The 17,934-nt window shown below is 35.9% G+C and overlaps 1 protein-coding gene across 11 annotated transcripts in view; it reads right to left on the bottom strand.

The window, feature by feature from the left end:
- KIF20B (kinesin family member 20B) overlaps positions 1-17,934 on the bottom strand; it is a 67,080-nt gene that overhangs the window by 10,927 nt on the left and 38,219 nt on the right. For 5 of the 11 annotated variants that reach the window (XM_035268444.3, XM_035268446.3, XM_035268447.3 and 2 more), the window contains 6 exons: positions 17,552-17,690; positions 12,037-12,156; positions 10,313-10,373; positions 5,300-5,425; positions 4,079-4,203; positions 2,202-2,357 (listed from right to left, as the gene is read on the bottom strand). In XM_035268444.3, the coding sequence (XP_035124335.1) occupies positions 2,202-2,357; positions 4,079-4,203; positions 5,300-5,425; positions 10,313-10,373; positions 12,037-12,156; positions 17,552-17,690 (727 nt within the window). The remainder of the gene's footprint in view (positions 1-2,201; positions 2,358-4,078; positions 4,204-5,299; positions 5,426-10,312; positions 10,374-12,036; positions 12,157-17,551; positions 17,691-17,934) is intronic. The other 6 variants (XM_035268450.3, XM_078345988.1, XM_078345989.1 and 3 more) reach the window with 3 other exon arrangements.

The raw sequence follows: 17,934 nt of genomic DNA, 5'->3' as shown, positions 1-17,934 counted from the left end.
CTAGTTGGAGTATAAATGGCTACAACTGCTTTGAAAATCAGTGCAGCATTCTACCAGAATTTCACATATATATACCCTATCATTTAGTAATTGTCTTATATATATACATACAACAGAAATATATGCACATGTGCACCAAAAGAAATGTATAAAAATGTATTTAAAAAAAACAGAAAATCCAAATATCTTCAACATTAAAATAAATTAACAGTGGTATATTCATACACTTAAATATGCTGCAGTGAAACTGGACTAACTCCAGATACATGTATGGAAACATGTATAATTCTCATGAACATAAAATGTGAATGAAAAGAAGTCAGGTGCAAATGTATTCATATATTTCAATTTACCTAAAACCCCAAAACAGAAAAAACTGAAATGTAAACTGAAGAACAAATAAGTTATTACCACTAGAAAAGAGGCAGAAGTAGGAGCTTCTAGGGTGCAGCAGTGTTCTACTTCTTGAAATAGGCATTAGTTAAGTGGGTGTTGGCTTTACAGTAACTCACGAAACTATGTTCTATTTACTTTCCATGTTATGTGTTACAATTTTACAACAAAAATTAACACTGCATCAAAACCGTGTTTCTTAAATACGGCAAACATACACACAACCTAAGTATATTATAAAGAAACATATGAGAGAAAACAGTAAACTAGATTAAAAATTCAAAGTGGGTTTACATGCTAGCATTGCTGCCAGAGAAACCAATGATTTGGAACTGGAGCAACTGTGACAGTCTTCTGTTTTAATTTACTTATTGCCTCTAACTACTGGTCAGGAAGGTTGGGTGATAGGTAAACAGGATTTCTCTGTACTCATTCTGTGACTTTTCTGTAAATAAAATGATTTCAAAATAAAAAAGTAAACTTTTTTTATGGGAGCAAAGAAAGTTTATTTACACCAGGTGACATGAGGACAGAGCATTCGACGGTAGCCCCTCTAGCTTCAGAAATGACAGATACTTCAACCAAAGGCTTGATTTCTAGAGTAGAATACATGTATGGTCTGGAGTTTACCAAGTATGCTGTAAAGTTTAGCTCACAAAAGTCTCATTTTTTATAAAAATTGGCCAACTTTGACCAATGTTCAATGTTAAAAGCAGCTTTAAAGCTAGGGGGAAAAAGCGGGAAAATCATCCTTATCTTATTGAAAATTAACATTCCAAGCCAGGTACAATGCATAGTGGCTCATACTCACAATCCCAACACTTTGGGAAGCTGAGGTAGGAGGACTGCTTGAAGCCAGGAGCTTGAGACCAGCCTGGGCAACACAGCAAGTCTCCATCCCAACAAAAAACTAAAAAATTTAGTTGGGTGTGATGGTGTATGTCTGTAGTCCCAGCTACTTGGGAGGCTGAGGTAGTAAGATTGCTTGTATCCTGGAGTTTGAGGATGCAGTGAGCCATGACTGCCCCACTGCATTCTGGCCTGGGTGACAGAGCAAGATCTTGTCTCTTTAAAAAAAAAGGAAGCGGGGGAGGGAAGGGCAGGTGGGGGGAGCAAGGGGAGGGAATCTTCCAGTTTTTATAGGAAAGTTTAACTGTTTTCAGTCAAATGTAGTCATTAAAAAAAGGAAACGCCAACAGATAACAATATGATACTGCCAAGATACTATTTTTATAGACACTGGTTTTTCATTTTAAAATGATTATTTGTTGCACAATGGCTTTCCTATGATTAATGATAATGTTTAGCCTTTTTCCAATTGCCAACATTGCATGTCAAACAGACCAAGTGCCAATTAGAAAAAAAGAACATGCTAAGATAAAATCGTTACAAGAGCTACAGCTAGTAAATGTAAAATTGAAGGTCTTTTCTACTATGTGTATAGTCTTTTAGAAACTAACTGACTTTATGTGATAAAATGTACATGGTATTAGAATTCACAGTTCAAAATGCAAAGTTTTAAAATGCAGTAGGGAATACTCCGTAACGGTCCAAAGGAAGAGATATTTAACTTCAATATCCAGATAGTAAGAGGCAAGAAGATATTTTCCTAACAGGCTAAATGGACAGAAAGAAGTTAAAACACGAACATTACTGAATATCAAGATAAACTGGGACAGAAAAGTTATAAGACAACCTGCCTTTATAAAACCAAAAACAAAACCATGTAGAAACTGGTAATTCCAGAAATATATTTAACACATCAAGGAAAGCCAGTGAAATACATCAAAGACACAATTGTTACCAACCACTTGGTTCTGTTGCTTTAAACAACGCTCCCTGTCTTCAGCATATTTTTTCATCTCTTTATTTCGTATATTCTCTGCTTCTTTTGCTTGAGTAATAAGCATAGTTTTTTCTTCTAACCATTTCTTTCTATCAGCATTATACTTCTGTTCAGACTCCTACATATATAAAAGGTGTAAGTTATTATCACATGCCTACAAAGTAATCAATACATGTTTTTATAACATTTTCATACTATCCATTACTTTTCCCCTCTATAAAACCTTTAAGATTTCACTTTAATGAAAAGATCAGTTTCAGATTATTTTAAAAAAATTAGCTGGTTTGCTTTCCTAAATTGTATTTCCTTTATAAACTTTATTTTGCTCCAAAGTCCTTTTAAATACTTTTATCAGGAAGCTTAAGAAAAAATAAACAATTTAAATTTCTGAAACACTTAAATTAACTCAAATCTTCCTAAATGACAAAAAGATAAAAAAGACTTTGTTTGTGGTGGTCATTTCTAACTGGATGGTTCTAAAAATAAAATATTCCTGGGCCTCCAAGATGCCAAATAAAAAATAAGCTGTGCAACAAGACAAACATTTATTAAAAGAATATCTAGAAGAACTGGACAGAGAATACTGTTGATCAGTAATTTTCAAACCGGTACCACAGATTCTTTGGGTTTAGAAGCATATAATAATACAAATAAAAAGTCCAAGTAGAACTTCATTTAAAATAAAGACACTGCTACCACTTAAAAGACTCCTAAAATCACTGTACTACAAAGTATGGCAGTCCATTCCAGGATTACAAAGTTTATAATCTACACTAATGTGATTACATCATCTTAGAACAACGTAAAATACACAAATACTTTTTTGTTGTAATTGTTTTAAGATGGGGTTTCCCCATGTTGGTCAGGCTGGTCTTGAACTCCCAACTTTAGGTGATCCACCCGCCTTGGCCTCCAAAGTGCTTGGATTACAGGCGTGAGCCACCATGCCTGGCCACACAAATACTTTTTAATGCAAACTTTCTCAATATGGTTGATACACTTTTTTCATAATTAATAATGTATTTATTTTGTTCTAGCTGCTTTTGAAATTTCACAAAAGGTAAATTCTAGAATATATAATATGTAATAACAAAAAAACTATATTTTTGTATTTGTTTTTGGCATATGATTAATACACAGCTTGAATATTTTTTTTAATTTAGATGCATCCAATCTCCCAAAACCATCATTATGTTTCCTTCAGCTACTGTTATGAATGCCACTTCTAATAAAATGTACAAAATACAGTATTTGGTAAATCCCATGGGAAAAAAAAGTTTCTCCTATATGTTGTATGTTAAAGCTGAATAGAACAGAATATCTTCTATATTCTATTCTATATACACACAATAGAATTCTATTCTTCACACACAAAATAGAATAGCTTCTACATAGTACAGTTTTATATGTATTTCAGTGTTCCAATATACAACTCTATTCTAATTTAGTAATTGAACTTTGAAGAAATTATTTACAGTAATGAAAATTCTCCTGATGGTCATTTTCTCCACAGCAGTATTTGATGAGTAAGAAGTTAAGGAGTAAAAAACTGAGCACAAAGACATTAGAAGTCGTGGTTTAAGAATTAAATATGTAAAATATAAAACTGAGGACCCAATCACTGTATTTCATTGGCACTTAATAGGCTGTATCTTGGAATTTCTTCCCCATGTCATTTTAATGTGCACTGAAAAGTTATATTTACATATTAACATTTGCCAGCTATTATTTCACTCATATCTAAGTTAATTACAAAATATAAAATACTGAATTATCCTCATATTAGAAATACAATGAAGACAGATACATACATACATAAAATCATACATAAAGTCATACCTGTAATTCATCTTGAAGATTACTGAGCTTTCTAAGTACATCTGTGTTGTCCTCATGTTCTTTATTTGACCTCTGATTGTTTTTCATTTCCAAATCTTTGCATTTTTCCTTCCATTTTCCCAATTCTGATTTGAAGGCATAAAATTATTTTTTAAAGCATATGTAAAAGTTATACTTTGTAGAGACACACTTGACAAGGACTAAAGAAACAAATTAGTAAAACTCAGATAAAGAACACAGACCAAAATAGACCTGAGGCTATTCTGTAGTTGAACTTTTAGGAGTTCTTACTAAATTCTTAGTGTAGAAGAACTACAGGGACCTCTCAGGAACCAAGCTGAATAGTGTTCATAGTACAGTATAATAAATTCACTGTCAACCTTATTAATTATATAGGAAACTTGATGCAGTTCTCAAAAAAAAGGTTTTTCATGTCCATGAAAGTGGCTAGAAAAATATGAAGTCACACAGACTCATTGTCCTCATCCTCATCACAATTTCATCCACCAAAATACAGTTAAAGAGTTTTAGGGCTTACAAAGCACTCTTACATTTTTTTCATCTCAGCTAATCTTGATAAGAATAATGTACAATATGAATCTTCAAGTCAGATGATTTTAAAAAAAGATAATGTGCAATAGTATATATGGCATTACCATCATCAACCACATTTTCCAGATGAGGAAAATTATGTTGAGTAAGCACAAGTACCCTGCCAAGGTTATATATAAAATGGCATAGACCATTTTCTAATTCTAAATTCTTGCCCTTTCTACAAAAATCACCCATAACTTTATTATTAGTAAATGTTATGTTTTTCCATATACTCTAGAAAAACTCTGACAGTATTCTGAAAGCAATGAAATCAAAGTATTTATTGAGATCAACATTCAAGATAATGCTAAAACTCTGAAAAAGATGAAACTCAGTTGAAAGCTTTCTCTTAACATCCAGGGAACACTGCAAGTTACGATCCATAACTTGCATTTTTTAATTTGTAAGTTATCATGGCCCTTACTCCTTTACTACATATAATTTTACTGAGATAAAACCATTTTTATCACAGTGGAAAATGACAAGTAATAGGACATTCAAAAAACACCAAATACTTTTCCATTATGAATCACTGTAAATTCATACTACTTTAACAAGGAAAGATTTGGGATTTTTTTTTTTTAATGAAAAAGTATAGTTAGAGAAATGTAAGCAATCTTGTTTTACCTGTGGCTAGCCTTTCAACTTCCTCTAATTTAGCCTCAAGCACTTGATCTTGTTCTACCTGAGTTTGTTCCTGTTCTTCTAGTGTCATTCGCATGTCTTCAATTATTTTCTCTTTAACATTTAGCTCTAAAAATTGGGGGAGAACAATTTAGAAATTAACAGCCTCTAGATATCAAATTTTTCTTAAGTTCTTCCAAAATTAAAATACATTTTTATTAACTATAATAGAATATTAGTTCCATATAGGCAGAAACTTCGTCTTATTCATTACTATATCCTCAATGTCTACAGCAGTACTGGTATATATGACATACTAAACATATATTTGGTATAAAGATGGATGCTTGGAGGATTGCAAAAGTGAATAAATGGAAAAGAGTTTTTTCAGATAAAGTTAACAATTTCTAATACAACTAAACTATTCCAATAAAACTAAATTATTACTATAAACACAGATATTAGGATTTAGGGGAAAAAACATTATTTTTAAAAATACTTATTTTTAGTGTTAAATATTCTCAAACCAAAATTAAAACCTTTACCACCTAAAACTAAAAAAGCTCAAGACCAACTTGAACTGCTTTTTTAATCTCAAGTAATTACTTTCTAGAAAAATATCCTAAGTCAAATATTTATTTCTATTTTAAATTTTTATTTAAAACCAGCTCCTCAGAAATGACTTTTGGAAAGCTATTATTACCAGCCTTACTAAAATTCTTTCTGGCCCTTGAAGAATGACTACAGCAATTACTTGTAAGCACCTCTAAATTAACCCTGTCTATAAGAAACGGATAAGGCCGGGCGCAGTGGCTCACGCCTTTAATGCCAGCACTTTGGGAGGCCAAGGCAGGTGGATCACAAGGTCAAGAGATCGAGACCATCCTGGTCAACATGGTGAAACCCTGTCTCTACTAAAAATACAAAAAAAAAATTAGCTGGGCATAGTGGCGTCTCTACTAAAAAAAAAAAAATACAAAAATTAGCTAGGCAGGGTGGTGCGTGCCTGTAGTTCCAGCTACTTAGTAAGAGAAAACTGTATGAGCAGTTTTTAGTATTTGTCCATTGATGCAGGCTTCCAGGTATGCTAGTAAAACAGAATTCCTCCTAGGATTAAAGTCAGCTTCGTATCAACATATAAATCTTTTCTTTCAAAAAGCATTACTTTAAAATATATTCATATTACACGATAAATTATAATTTTATTCAAAGAATTCCCTCCCTCTTACACTTTGCATTTTGACTCTAAACTGAGGACTAGAAGAATCACAAATCTGGTTATCAATTAAGAAATTTCCAGAACACCAATGATAACCTCACTAATGGCTAGTCACCTATTATTTGAAAGCTAGCAAACTAGAGCAGTAAAGGAAAAAAGAGAATTATCTAATCAGTCACTGCCTACAGTAATTTACATTTTATTTCAGAAGAGAACCCCAAAATACACACCAACAAAATGGAAAATAAAGCAAAGAAGTTTGAGATAGGTATCTCATCATACCTATCAAAAGATATATCTAAGGATAGCTATGAGCTATCATAGCTAAGTCAATGACTATCAAATAAACAAGTAATCAAGTGCTTCACATTCAGCATTTGCTTACCATCTCCAAGAAAATTAAAAATACAAGTTTAGCCAAAAACTTGCATATAAATGTTCGTAAAAGCCAAAAGTGGAAACAACCCAAATGTCTATCAACTGACACATAAATATGTGGAATATTATCCAGCCATAACAAGGAATAAAGTACTGATACATACACAATATAGATGAAATTTGGAAACATTATTCTAAGTAAAAGAGTCAAATACAAAAGGTCACATGTTGTGTGAACTGATCTAATATGAAATGTCCATAATAGGCAAATTCATACAGACAGAAAGTAGATTAGAGACCAATAGGGGCTGGAGGAAAGGAGTGAATGGGGTATGATTGCAACGGGTACGGGGTTTCTTTTTGAAGTGGCAAAAATGTTCACTTTTGTCACTTTACATTACTATAAACAAATAGCAATTAGATATCGTTGATGGATGCACAATTCTGTGAGTAGAACGTAAACCCCATTAAACTGTACACTTTTAAAAGGTAAATTTTATGTTATTTGTATTAGATCTACATTGTTTAATAATTCAATATTAAAGATAGGTAAGTGAAAGGCATTCAGCAAACAAACAGAAATTTAGGAGGCAGGGAAAGCCTTAAGAGTTGAAGATACAGTTTTGTTTGCTGTTTGTAGGGAAATGTTTCATACACAACTAAAATCACAGGAGCATTTTTTCTCTAAAGGAGAAAATGAAGAAATAAAAGATGATGATATCTTAATCAGGAAAGTTGCCAGAGTGGCTGAGACTCACTCTGAGAGAAAGGTGGTAAATAGTACAGAATAGATTATTAAAGTTGAGACAACAGAATTTCAAAAGGTGGGAGTAGCTATACCCCTTTTTATTTAGAAAAAGTACACTACAATAAATACTACTTTATAAACATAACTGAGGAAAAGAAGAGTGTACAGTAACATCAAAATAATAAAAAAATAAAAAGCAGGGATTGCAAAATGCTGGTAGATTTTAAAATATGTAGCTTACAGGTGACTTAGAAGCAAAGAAAGATGGAAGCCAGATTAAAGTAGTCACGGTGGGCCTATGCCACTTCTCCATATTTGGCACAAAAGCAAAAAATTTAAATATGATAAAAACTATAGAACATTCTACTCCAAGGGTAGACTTTTTCAGAATATCTAAGATGTGTCCACATTCACCAACAGCGACAAAGAAGCCAAAGTAAAGGGGCATCCTAAAAGATAAATATGAATTATCTCCTATGAAATAGGAGATGTTAAGGTAACAGGGCCTAGGAAAGGCAGAAGAAAATAGTACTGTGTGCAGAGATATAGTTTCACATCCAAGTTAACCCCACCAATGTACAAGTCAGCTAAGTAAGTAATACTCTGGTCATCTTATCCTTTCTTTTGTTGCCTAAGTACAAATAACATGGATTAGTAAACAGTCTGAGACTTAAGACTGAAACAGACCTGGGTTCAAATCCTAGCTCTCTCACTCACAGAACAAAGAAATTAAGGAGCAATAAAGCGGAGAAGAGTCTGTATAATTTTAATAAAAGAAATATGTATCATCTATAAAAGCAATTTTGTGGCTGGGCGCAGTGGCTCACGCCTGTAATTCCAGCACTTTGGGAAGCTAAGGTGGGTAGATCACCTCAGGTCAGGAGTTCAAGACCAGCCTGGCCAAATGGCGAAAACTTGTCTCTACTAAAAATACAAAAATTAGCCAGGCATGGTGGCAGGTGCTTGTAATCCCAGCTAGCTACTCAGGAGGCTGAGACAGATTGCTTGAACCAGGAAGGTGGAGGTTGCAGTAAGCTGAGAACGCGCTACTGCACTCCAGCCTGGGCGACAAGAGCGAAATTGTCTCAAAAAAGAAAAAAGTAATTTTGTAATATTTCAAACAATAAATCAATATAATCTCAGTAAGAAAAGCATAATTCGGCCGGGCACGGTGGCTCACGCCTATAATCCCAGCACTTTGGGAGGCTGAGGCGGGTGGATCACAAGGTCAAAAGATCGAGACCATCCTGGTCAACAAGGTGAAACCCCGTCTCTACTAAAAATACAAAAATTAGCTGGGCATGGTGGTGTGTGCCTGTAGTCCCACTACTCGGGAGGCTGAGGCAGGAGAATTGCTTGAACCCAGAAGGTGGAGGTTGCAATGAGCTGAGATCGTTCCATTGCACTCCAGTCTGGATAACAATAGCAAAACTCCGTCACCAAAAAAAAAAAAAAAAGAAAAGCATAATTCATAATTCAGCACCTAAAATTTGAATCTAAATTAAGTGGCTTTTAAAATCTTTTTTAAAATCCTGTTTTTTTTTTTAATTTAAAGATATTTTATTTGAAGTATATTCTTTACACAATTTTGTCCAGAAATCTATGCCATTCATTGTGATCTATATAAAACTTTGACTGGCTTTATTTTTCACAAAATACTGGCCATTACAAGAAATCAATGTTGCTTTGACTGAGTATTTGTTTTATTTTTCTAAGAATAAGGTTTAAGTTAATAAACTATTCATCAGAAACACTACTTTTCTCTTTTGATAAAGCTACGTTTTATGTTGCCTTTACTTCACCTCACAATTTTCAAAGAAAAATGTTAAACAATTGTTATTGCAACTCCCTATTCTGTAATCGTTTTTAGTACTGGAAGTGGTACGGGAGGTGGGTAGGGAAGTGCTGGGTTCAAAAGGCAGGGTCCCTGGTGAGGGCTTCACCTTCAGGTCAGGCCTGTGCCCACAGACGTAAGTGAGGAGAGGCACTCCTGTTTTCACACCCAAATGTTGCATTTCCCAAGACTATGCCCCCATCCTGTGCTTAGAAAAACTCCAAGACCCTAGCAGGCACACACACACAAGCAGCTGGATGACTAGAGGAACACACCAGCAGAAGAACACACTGGCAGATACCAGCAGTCGCTGGCAGGCCATCTACTGTGAGACAACACAGAATTCAGTTGGGAGGGGTCAGAGGCAAGTCCAGCCACCGAGGATAAGACCACCTTTCCGCTCCATCCCCTTTTGGCTCCCCATCCATGTGCAGAGAGCTAACTCTACTCAATAAAACCTTGCACTCATTCTCCAAGCCCACATGTGATCTGATTTTTCCAGTACACTAGAGTAAGAACCCTGTGATACAGAAAGCCCTCTGTCCTTGGAATAAGGCAGAGGGTCTAATTGAGCTGATTAACACAAGCCGCCTGTGGATGGCTAAACTGAAAGAACATACTGTAACACATGCCCACCGGGGCTTCAGGAGGTGTAAACACTCAACCCTAGATGCATCAGTAGGGTAGGAGCCCACACTCAAGACCTGCCGTCTGCATGTTCCCCCTAGGGGTTTGAGTTGCAGGGCACCAAAAAAGCAAGCCATACCCCCATCACATGCCCTGCAAGGGAGGATAAGGGAACTTTTCCCATTTCAGAAGTACAAACTTGTTACTGACCTTTGCATGCTCTCTCATACTGTTGTATAGCTTCTTCCACTTTCTGATTATTTAACTGCTCCTACAAATTGAAAGAATATGAATTAAATACAAATTAACTTAAAAACACAATATTTAACAGTGGATCTTAAAAACAGGGCTCAATATTAAGTTTCAAATCAGTCTCCTATAAAGCTGGCATACCAGCTGGTACCAGTCTTAAACTTCCAAGTTTCTTTCATCTTGGAGAAAAGAGTAGGGTGAGAGCAGGGGAAAGATATAGAGGGCAAAAAAAAATTATACTTTTAATCTAAGTTATAACCCAGCTATTTTACTTAACGTTTTAGGTAAATGTTTTCTCACAAACCACAAAAAGCAGAAACAAGGGAAAATCAAGTTCTATGTATTTAACGTAGAAGAAAGAAGAAAAACCATTAAAAAATTCCTCATTGATAAACTCAAAATGCTAGAAAAAAAGAGCTGTTCACCCCTTTCACCTAGAAAGTAGCTGCAAGATTTGGATTTAAAAAAAAAAAAAAAAAGCTTTAAGTGGCAAGATTAAATTATGAGGACCAGATGGCCTACACTTCTAGTTTTAACTTATCATATAATCCAAACCTCACCCCCAATCTCATCTGATGTCACCACTGTTCCTCACTTTTTAAGTCTCAGAGTGAATCATTGCAGAACATGGAGCTCTCGAATTCTATTGTTATAGAATGCTTTATTATGATTACATTCAGTTAAGAATTAAAATCATGTATTTATACCTGAATATTTATTAGTTTTGCTTCATTTAAAAGCAAACATGAAAATAATACAACAAATCTATATATTTTTAATTATTGCCTCATCCATTTGGTTGATACCAAGCAAAAAATAACCATATACAACAAAGGGATTTTTGCCTTTTAAGTATCATTTTTAAAAGGAATTTGTTGTAAGACCTGGACTACTTTTTGTTTCTTTGCATTTTATTTCGAAATAATTTTTGCTTCAATTTAGCTTTGCAAGAGTTCCAAAGACAGCTGTATAACCTCAACTCAGCTTCCTCTAATGTTATCATATTACACTCCCATGGTACATTTATCAAAAAATCAAGAAATTAATATTGATATACTACTATTAAGTACACTATAGACTTTGCCACCGTTTACCAGTTTTTCCACTGCTGTCCCTTTTCCACTCCAGGATCCCATCCAAAATATAACACCACCTTTAGTCATCATACCTCTTTAGTCTCCTCCAATCTTTGCTAGTTCCTCAGTCTTTACTTGTCTTTAATGACCCTGACACCTTATACTTCATACTGGTCAAGCACTATGTAGAACGTCTGCAATTTGAGTTTATCTGAAGTTTTCCCATGAAGAGACTAAGGTTATAAATTTAGGCAAAGAATACCAAAGAGGGAAAGTACCCTTCCGGTCACATCAAACCAGGAAGCACATAGCATCAATATGACTTAATAATTATAATGTTATTCTTAAACCCTTGGTTAAAGTGGTATCTGCTAGGTTTCTTCACTATAAAGTTATTTTTTTTTTCTTTTCCATATTTGTTAGAAGAGAGTCACTACTGGCCAACTTAATTTTATCTTATTTCTTTTTTGCCTATTTAATTTTAAATAACTTATTTCTAGATTCTAGAAACAGTCAAAACAGAATATTAAAAACAAACCTGTACATTTTGTGTACACTAAAATATACCAAGAGAATGCACTTTAATCTTCTTTTAAAACTGTTTACCTTGAGTTGCTGAATGGTTCGCTGTTTCATATCTATTTCCTGAGAACACTGGTTTTTCTTTTTCTCTAGTTCATTAATTTTAATCCTCAGTAATTTCTCCTCATCACGCATTATAGATACCTACAAAGTAATATTTATAAAACAAATAGAATATTTTAAAAATACTAATTGCTTTTTTGTTGTTTAAAATTCATGGCCACTATGTTCAAAGATTCACGGCCACTATGTTCAAAGATTCACATCCTTTAAAGTCTAAAAGAAAAATGGGCCAGGCGTGGTGGCTCACGCTTATAATCCCAGCACTTTGGGAGGCCGAGGCGGGTGGATCATGAGGTCAAGAGATCGAAACCATCCTGGCCAACATGGTGAAATCCCGTCTCTACTAAAAATACAAAATTAGCCAGGCATGATGGCACGTGCCTGTGGTCCCAGCTACTCAGGAGGCTGAGGCAGAAGAATCGCTTGAACCCAGGAGGTGGAGGTTGCAGGGAGCCGAGACTGTGCCACTGCACTCCAGCCTGATGACAGAGCAAGACTCTGTCTCAGAAACAAAAAAACAACCAAAAAAAAAGCCAGTGTCTATATCCAATACTGTGTGAGAATTAAATAATATGTCAACTCAGCATAGTAACTGGCCTAGACTAAATTGCTACAATTTTTATCATCTGCCTTAAAACTACACATTTGAGAAATAGAACACACTCTTAATACCCATCACTAAAATAATGTTAAATAGTCATCTATACAGAGGGGGATCCTCAGCCTCCTGGCCACAGACCAGTACTGGTCCATGGCTTGCTAGGAACTGGGTCACACAGCAGGAGTTGAGTGGCAGGCAAGGGACTGAAGCTTCATCTGTATTTACAGCCACTCCCCATTGCTCACATCACTGCCTGAGCTCTGCCTCCTGTTGGATCAACAGAGGCATTAGATTCTTGGGAACCCTATTGTGAACTCTGCATGTGATGTATCCAGGATGCACATTCCTTATGAGAATCTAATGCCTGCTGATCTGCCACTGTCTTCCATCACCCCAGATGGGACCGTCTACTTGCAGGAAAACAACCTCAGTGATCCGACTGATTATACATTATGGTGAGTTGTGTAACTGTTTCATTATATATTACAATGAAATAAAAATATAAATAAAGGGCACAATAACTGTAACGTATTTGAATCATTCTTTTTTTTTTTTTTGGGGGAGGGATGAAGGAAGGGAGAAAGGGGGGAGTGAGGGAGGGAGGGAGGGAAGGGGGGAAGGAGGGAGGGAGGCAGGGAGGGAGGGAGGGAGGGAGGGAGGGAGGGAGGGAAGGGAAGGAAGGAATTCTAGCAATGAGAGAGACATTGCCGACCTGGATCTAGAGGTTTACAAGTTGATTTCTTTGAGTGAAGGAAAGAAGAAAAAAATGAGTAAAGGAGAGGAAGAAAGAGGAAGAGAAAGAGGGAGAGTGAATGGAAATATTGCTTCATTCTGAAAAAAAAAAAAGGGTATTAATAATGGCCAATCAATGTTTCATTTAAACCTATGAGTAGGTGTGATGTGGTACTGACTAGAATGTTTATTTTGTGTCTTTGAAGTGGAGAGCTCTATAAATATTTATTAAGTTTACTTGTTCTGGATCTGAGTTCGAGTCCTTGATATCCTTATTAATTTTCTGTCTCACTGAGTCTAAGTCTTTATGTATCTGGGTATTAGGATCATTAGCTATTGTTGCATTGATCCTTTTACCACTATATTTTTGTTGCTTTAAAATCCATTTTATCCGATACAAGAATTGCAACTCCTGCTTTTTATTTATTTATTTATTTTTGCTCTCCATTTGGTTGGTAAAACTTTCTCCATCCCTTTGTTTTGAGTCTTTGCGTATCCCTGCCTGTGAAACAGGTCTGGATGTAACATGCCGTTGGGTTTTGGCTGTGTCTTTTGATTGGGGGATTTAGTCAATTTAAATTTAGGGTTACTGCCATTTGATGTTAACTGGCTGTTTTATACATTCGTTGGTGTAAATTCTTCTTTATGTTGGTGCTCTTTACTTTTTGGTATATTTTTAGAAGGGCTGATACTGGTTGTTTCTTTCTGTGTGTAATGCTTCTTTCAGAAGCTCTTGTAAAGCAGGCCTGGTGGTAATAAAATCTCTGAGTTCTTGCTTGTTCATAAAAGATTTTATTTTTCCTTCAGTTGTGAAGCTTAGTTTGGCTGGATATGAAATTCTGGGCTGAAGGTTCTGTTCTTTGAGGATGTTGAATATCGGCCCCCACTCTATTCTGGCTTGTAGAGTTTCTGCTGAGAGATCTGCTGTAAGTCTGATTGGCTTGCCTTTGTGGGTAACCTGACCTTTCTCTCTGGCTGCCCTTAGTATTTTCTCCTTCATTTCAGCCCTAGTGAATCTAACGATTATGTGCCTTGGGGTTGCTCTTCTTGAGGAATATCTTTGTGGTGTTCTCTCTATTACCTGGGGCTGAATATTGACCTGCTTTGCTAGTTTAGGAAAATTTTCCTGAATAATTTCCTGAAGGGTATTTTCCAGCTTGGATTCATTCTCTCCGTCGCATTCAGGTACACCTATCAAACGTAGATTTGGTCTTTTCACATAGTCCCACATTTCTTGGAGACTTTGCTCATTCCTTTTTATCATTTTTTCTCTAATCTTGTCTTCTCATTTTATTTCATTAAGTTGGACTTTGACCTCTGATATCCCTTCTTCTGCTTGAACAATTCGAGTGTTTAAACCTGTGCAAACTTCTCGGAGTTCCTGTATTGTATACTTCAGTTCCATTATTTCACTCATACTCCTCTCTAAGTTGTCTATTCTCAATAGGATTCCATCAAACTTTTTTTCAAAGTTCCTAGTTTCTTTATGTTGGGCTACCACATGTTCTTTTAACTCACTGAATTTTGTTATTATCCATTCCCTGAAGCGATATTCTAGCATTGGGATGCACTCCTTCTCCATCAAGCCTTGTTCCATTGTTGATGTGGAACTGTGATCATCTTTAGAGGGAGAGGCGTTCTCACTTTGAGTATTCTCAGCTCTTTTACGCTGAGAATGGGTTTCTTCCCGTCATTGTAAGTTTATCCTCCTGTGGTCTTTGAATTTACCAACTTTCAGATTAGGTCTCTTGAGTGGGCGTCCAGGTTGTTAGTTCCCAGGGCCAGAGCAGCAGTGTTAAAACTGATGGTGTTTTTCTGCCCAGGATTCTCTTGTCTGGCTTCCTTCTTGTGTCCGTAGTGGGCGACTCTGCCTTCCCGGGGCTCCAAACCTCGGTCAGAAGGGGAGCCGGTCCCATTTACTCTGCGTCAAGCGCTGCCGCCCCGAGGTGCCGTCACAGCTGCTGCACCGGGCTCTGGTGTCATGCTGGGGGCCCTTGTGGGTCCTCCCAACCTGTTTACTCTGCTCTGAGAGCTGCCGCGCAAGGTGCCGGCGGAACCACTGCGCCGGCCACGAAAGTCGCGCTGGCGACCTGTGTGATTCCTCCACTGGGGATCTTCTGCTCCGTGAGCAACCAGAATTTGTCTGAAAGTGTGGCGTAGTCTAGTTCTCCACGCCTTCACTGAGAGCTGCAGTCCCGAGATGTTAGCGATCGGCCATCTTGGATCGGACTTGTCATTTGAATCATTCTTAAAGCAGCCCCCACCCCATCCAAGGAAAAACTGTCTTCCATGAAACCAGTCGCTGGTACCAAAAAGGCTGGGGACCCCAATCTATACAATAAAACATTACTTGAAAGGAGTTACCTCTATAAGTAGCAATACAAAAAGATCTTAGAAATACAATAAATTAAAAAGTAGCCAGGGCATGGTGGCACACCTGTAGTCCTGGCTACTAGGAAAGCTGAGGTGGGAGGAATGAGCCCAGGAGTTCAAGGTTACAGTGACCTACATGATCACCCCACTGCACTCCAGATTGGGTGACAGAGCAAGACCCTGTCTCAAAACAAAATAAATAAACTTAGAAAAAAGCCCCCTTTTAATCACACTTGAATTTATGCTAATAAAATAGCTTTGAGTGGAGGCTGCTTTGAAATAGCTTAAGGGTGGGGCTAATCACTAAAAGACCAAAAATGATTAGAGTGGAAATTTCAATCCCACCCAGGGACCTCTATGGAAGAGAGGAGGGCTGCAGATTGTCTTATAAAAACTATTGTACAGTGAGATTCAGTGTCCCACTTGGTGAGCACATTGAGGTCTTGGGAGGGTGGTACACCCAGAGAGGGCACAGAAGCTCTGCACCACCCTCCAACCCCCATAACTTGTCCTGTGTATCCCATCCCTTCTTTTGTCTGTTCTTGGGTTGTATCCTTTATAATAAAGCAGTAAATGTTTAAAAAAAAAAAAAAAAAAAAAAAGCATAAAGAAAAACTACACTTAAAAAAAACAGCACAATTAAAATATGAACAAATGACTTCACAGAGCAGAAAGTTGGACAAAGAGCAAAGTATGATTAGAAGCTGAACTTCATTAGCAATCAAAAGAATACAAATTAAAACTACCATATAAGATAACCCTTCATATCATCTCACCCAGTAATTCCCCTCTTGGTATATAAACTTTTGCACATGTGTACCAAGAGCATATAGAGGATATTCGTATGATTTCTATGGGCAAAAAAATAATAAATAATTTAGATGGTCATCAACAAGAGACTAAATAAATTGTGGTAAGTCATACAATACAGCTACTATACAAAGCTACTATAGAGGGGTGAAAATGATAAATTACAACTGTACAAAATAAATCAATCTCAGAAATATGTGAAAAATATTTCTGAGAAGAACATACTGTTTATATTTTAAAAACAAATATGGTTAAATTATATTTTTTAAAGTTTAGATAAATACAACATTCAGTGCAGTCACTTTTACAGAGGTAGAAATAGCACTTGTGGTATTAATATTTGTCAGACTGTACACATTTAAGTATTGTTTAGTAACTATCTCAAAGTGAAAACAAAAAGTGTTTCAACTTTAGAGAAGGTCTAAGTATGACAGAAAATGATGTGGTCATAAAAGTAAAAGGGAAGGAGGGATAAGTGCAGAGCAAAAAAGAAACTGATAACATTTGATGCCATGAAGGTAAACTTGACAGCTGGAAGGAGTGGGAAGCATTTTTTTCTCATTGAATACATCTTATTATATTTCAAATTTGGAATGAGGCTACATTCCCTATTTGAAAATTAAATTATAATAAAAACTTAAAAAATCGTACTGAACATTCTCCTAAGCACCATCTGCAAACAAAAGGTGCTTTCCATTTTGTAAGGACTTACATTTAGCAACTCTTAAAGAAGAAAGAGGCTAGTCTTTCACAAGGCACATATCTTTCTTCACGTTGGACATTCTTCAGCTTGTTCAAATTGGCTAAATTTTCTCTCGTGAAGTAACTGATCTCATAATTTTAAGAAAAATTATGAAGTAGATAAATGTTCTGTTCAATTCTAAGATAATGTCTAAGCTTGCTATACAAGGAAAACAATCTTTATATTAAACTGGCCACATAACTTTTCAAATAACCTACCTCTTTCTGTACTTGCTCAATCTGCTTTTTGGCATCAGTCAGTTTCTCTTTCAGCTCAGCATAATCTTCTTCCTTCCTCTGAAGATCTGCTTTCAGATTCTGGGTAAGAGCAGAGCTTGAAGAGAGTTCCTCTTTCAATCTAAAAAACATAAACCACTTTTCTATGGTAATGCACCATTAGCCACTTAGAATCATACATGTGAAATGGCAAAAATCTTTACAAAACTACAACTTTTCACAAATTTGGTATATCCAAACTATGAAGGAGTTCTTCAGAGAGGATTTCAAATGATTTTTATAACACATCTTTTCATATAACCTAAGGCTCCAAAGGTTTATATGGATAAAGTTCAAGTTCTTCACTCATCATACATGCTGTGCTT

This window comes from Callithrix jacchus, chromosome 12 (genome assembly GCF_049354715.1).
Source record: "Callithrix jacchus isolate 240 chromosome 12, calJac240_pri, whole genome shotgun sequence".
In the NCBI taxonomy this organism is placed as follows: Eukaryota; Metazoa; Chordata; class Mammalia; order Primates; family Cebidae; genus Callithrix; species Callithrix jacchus.
The sequence above is the reverse complement of the archived record's forward strand: the minus strand, read 5'-3'. Positions and strand labels throughout refer to the sequence as shown.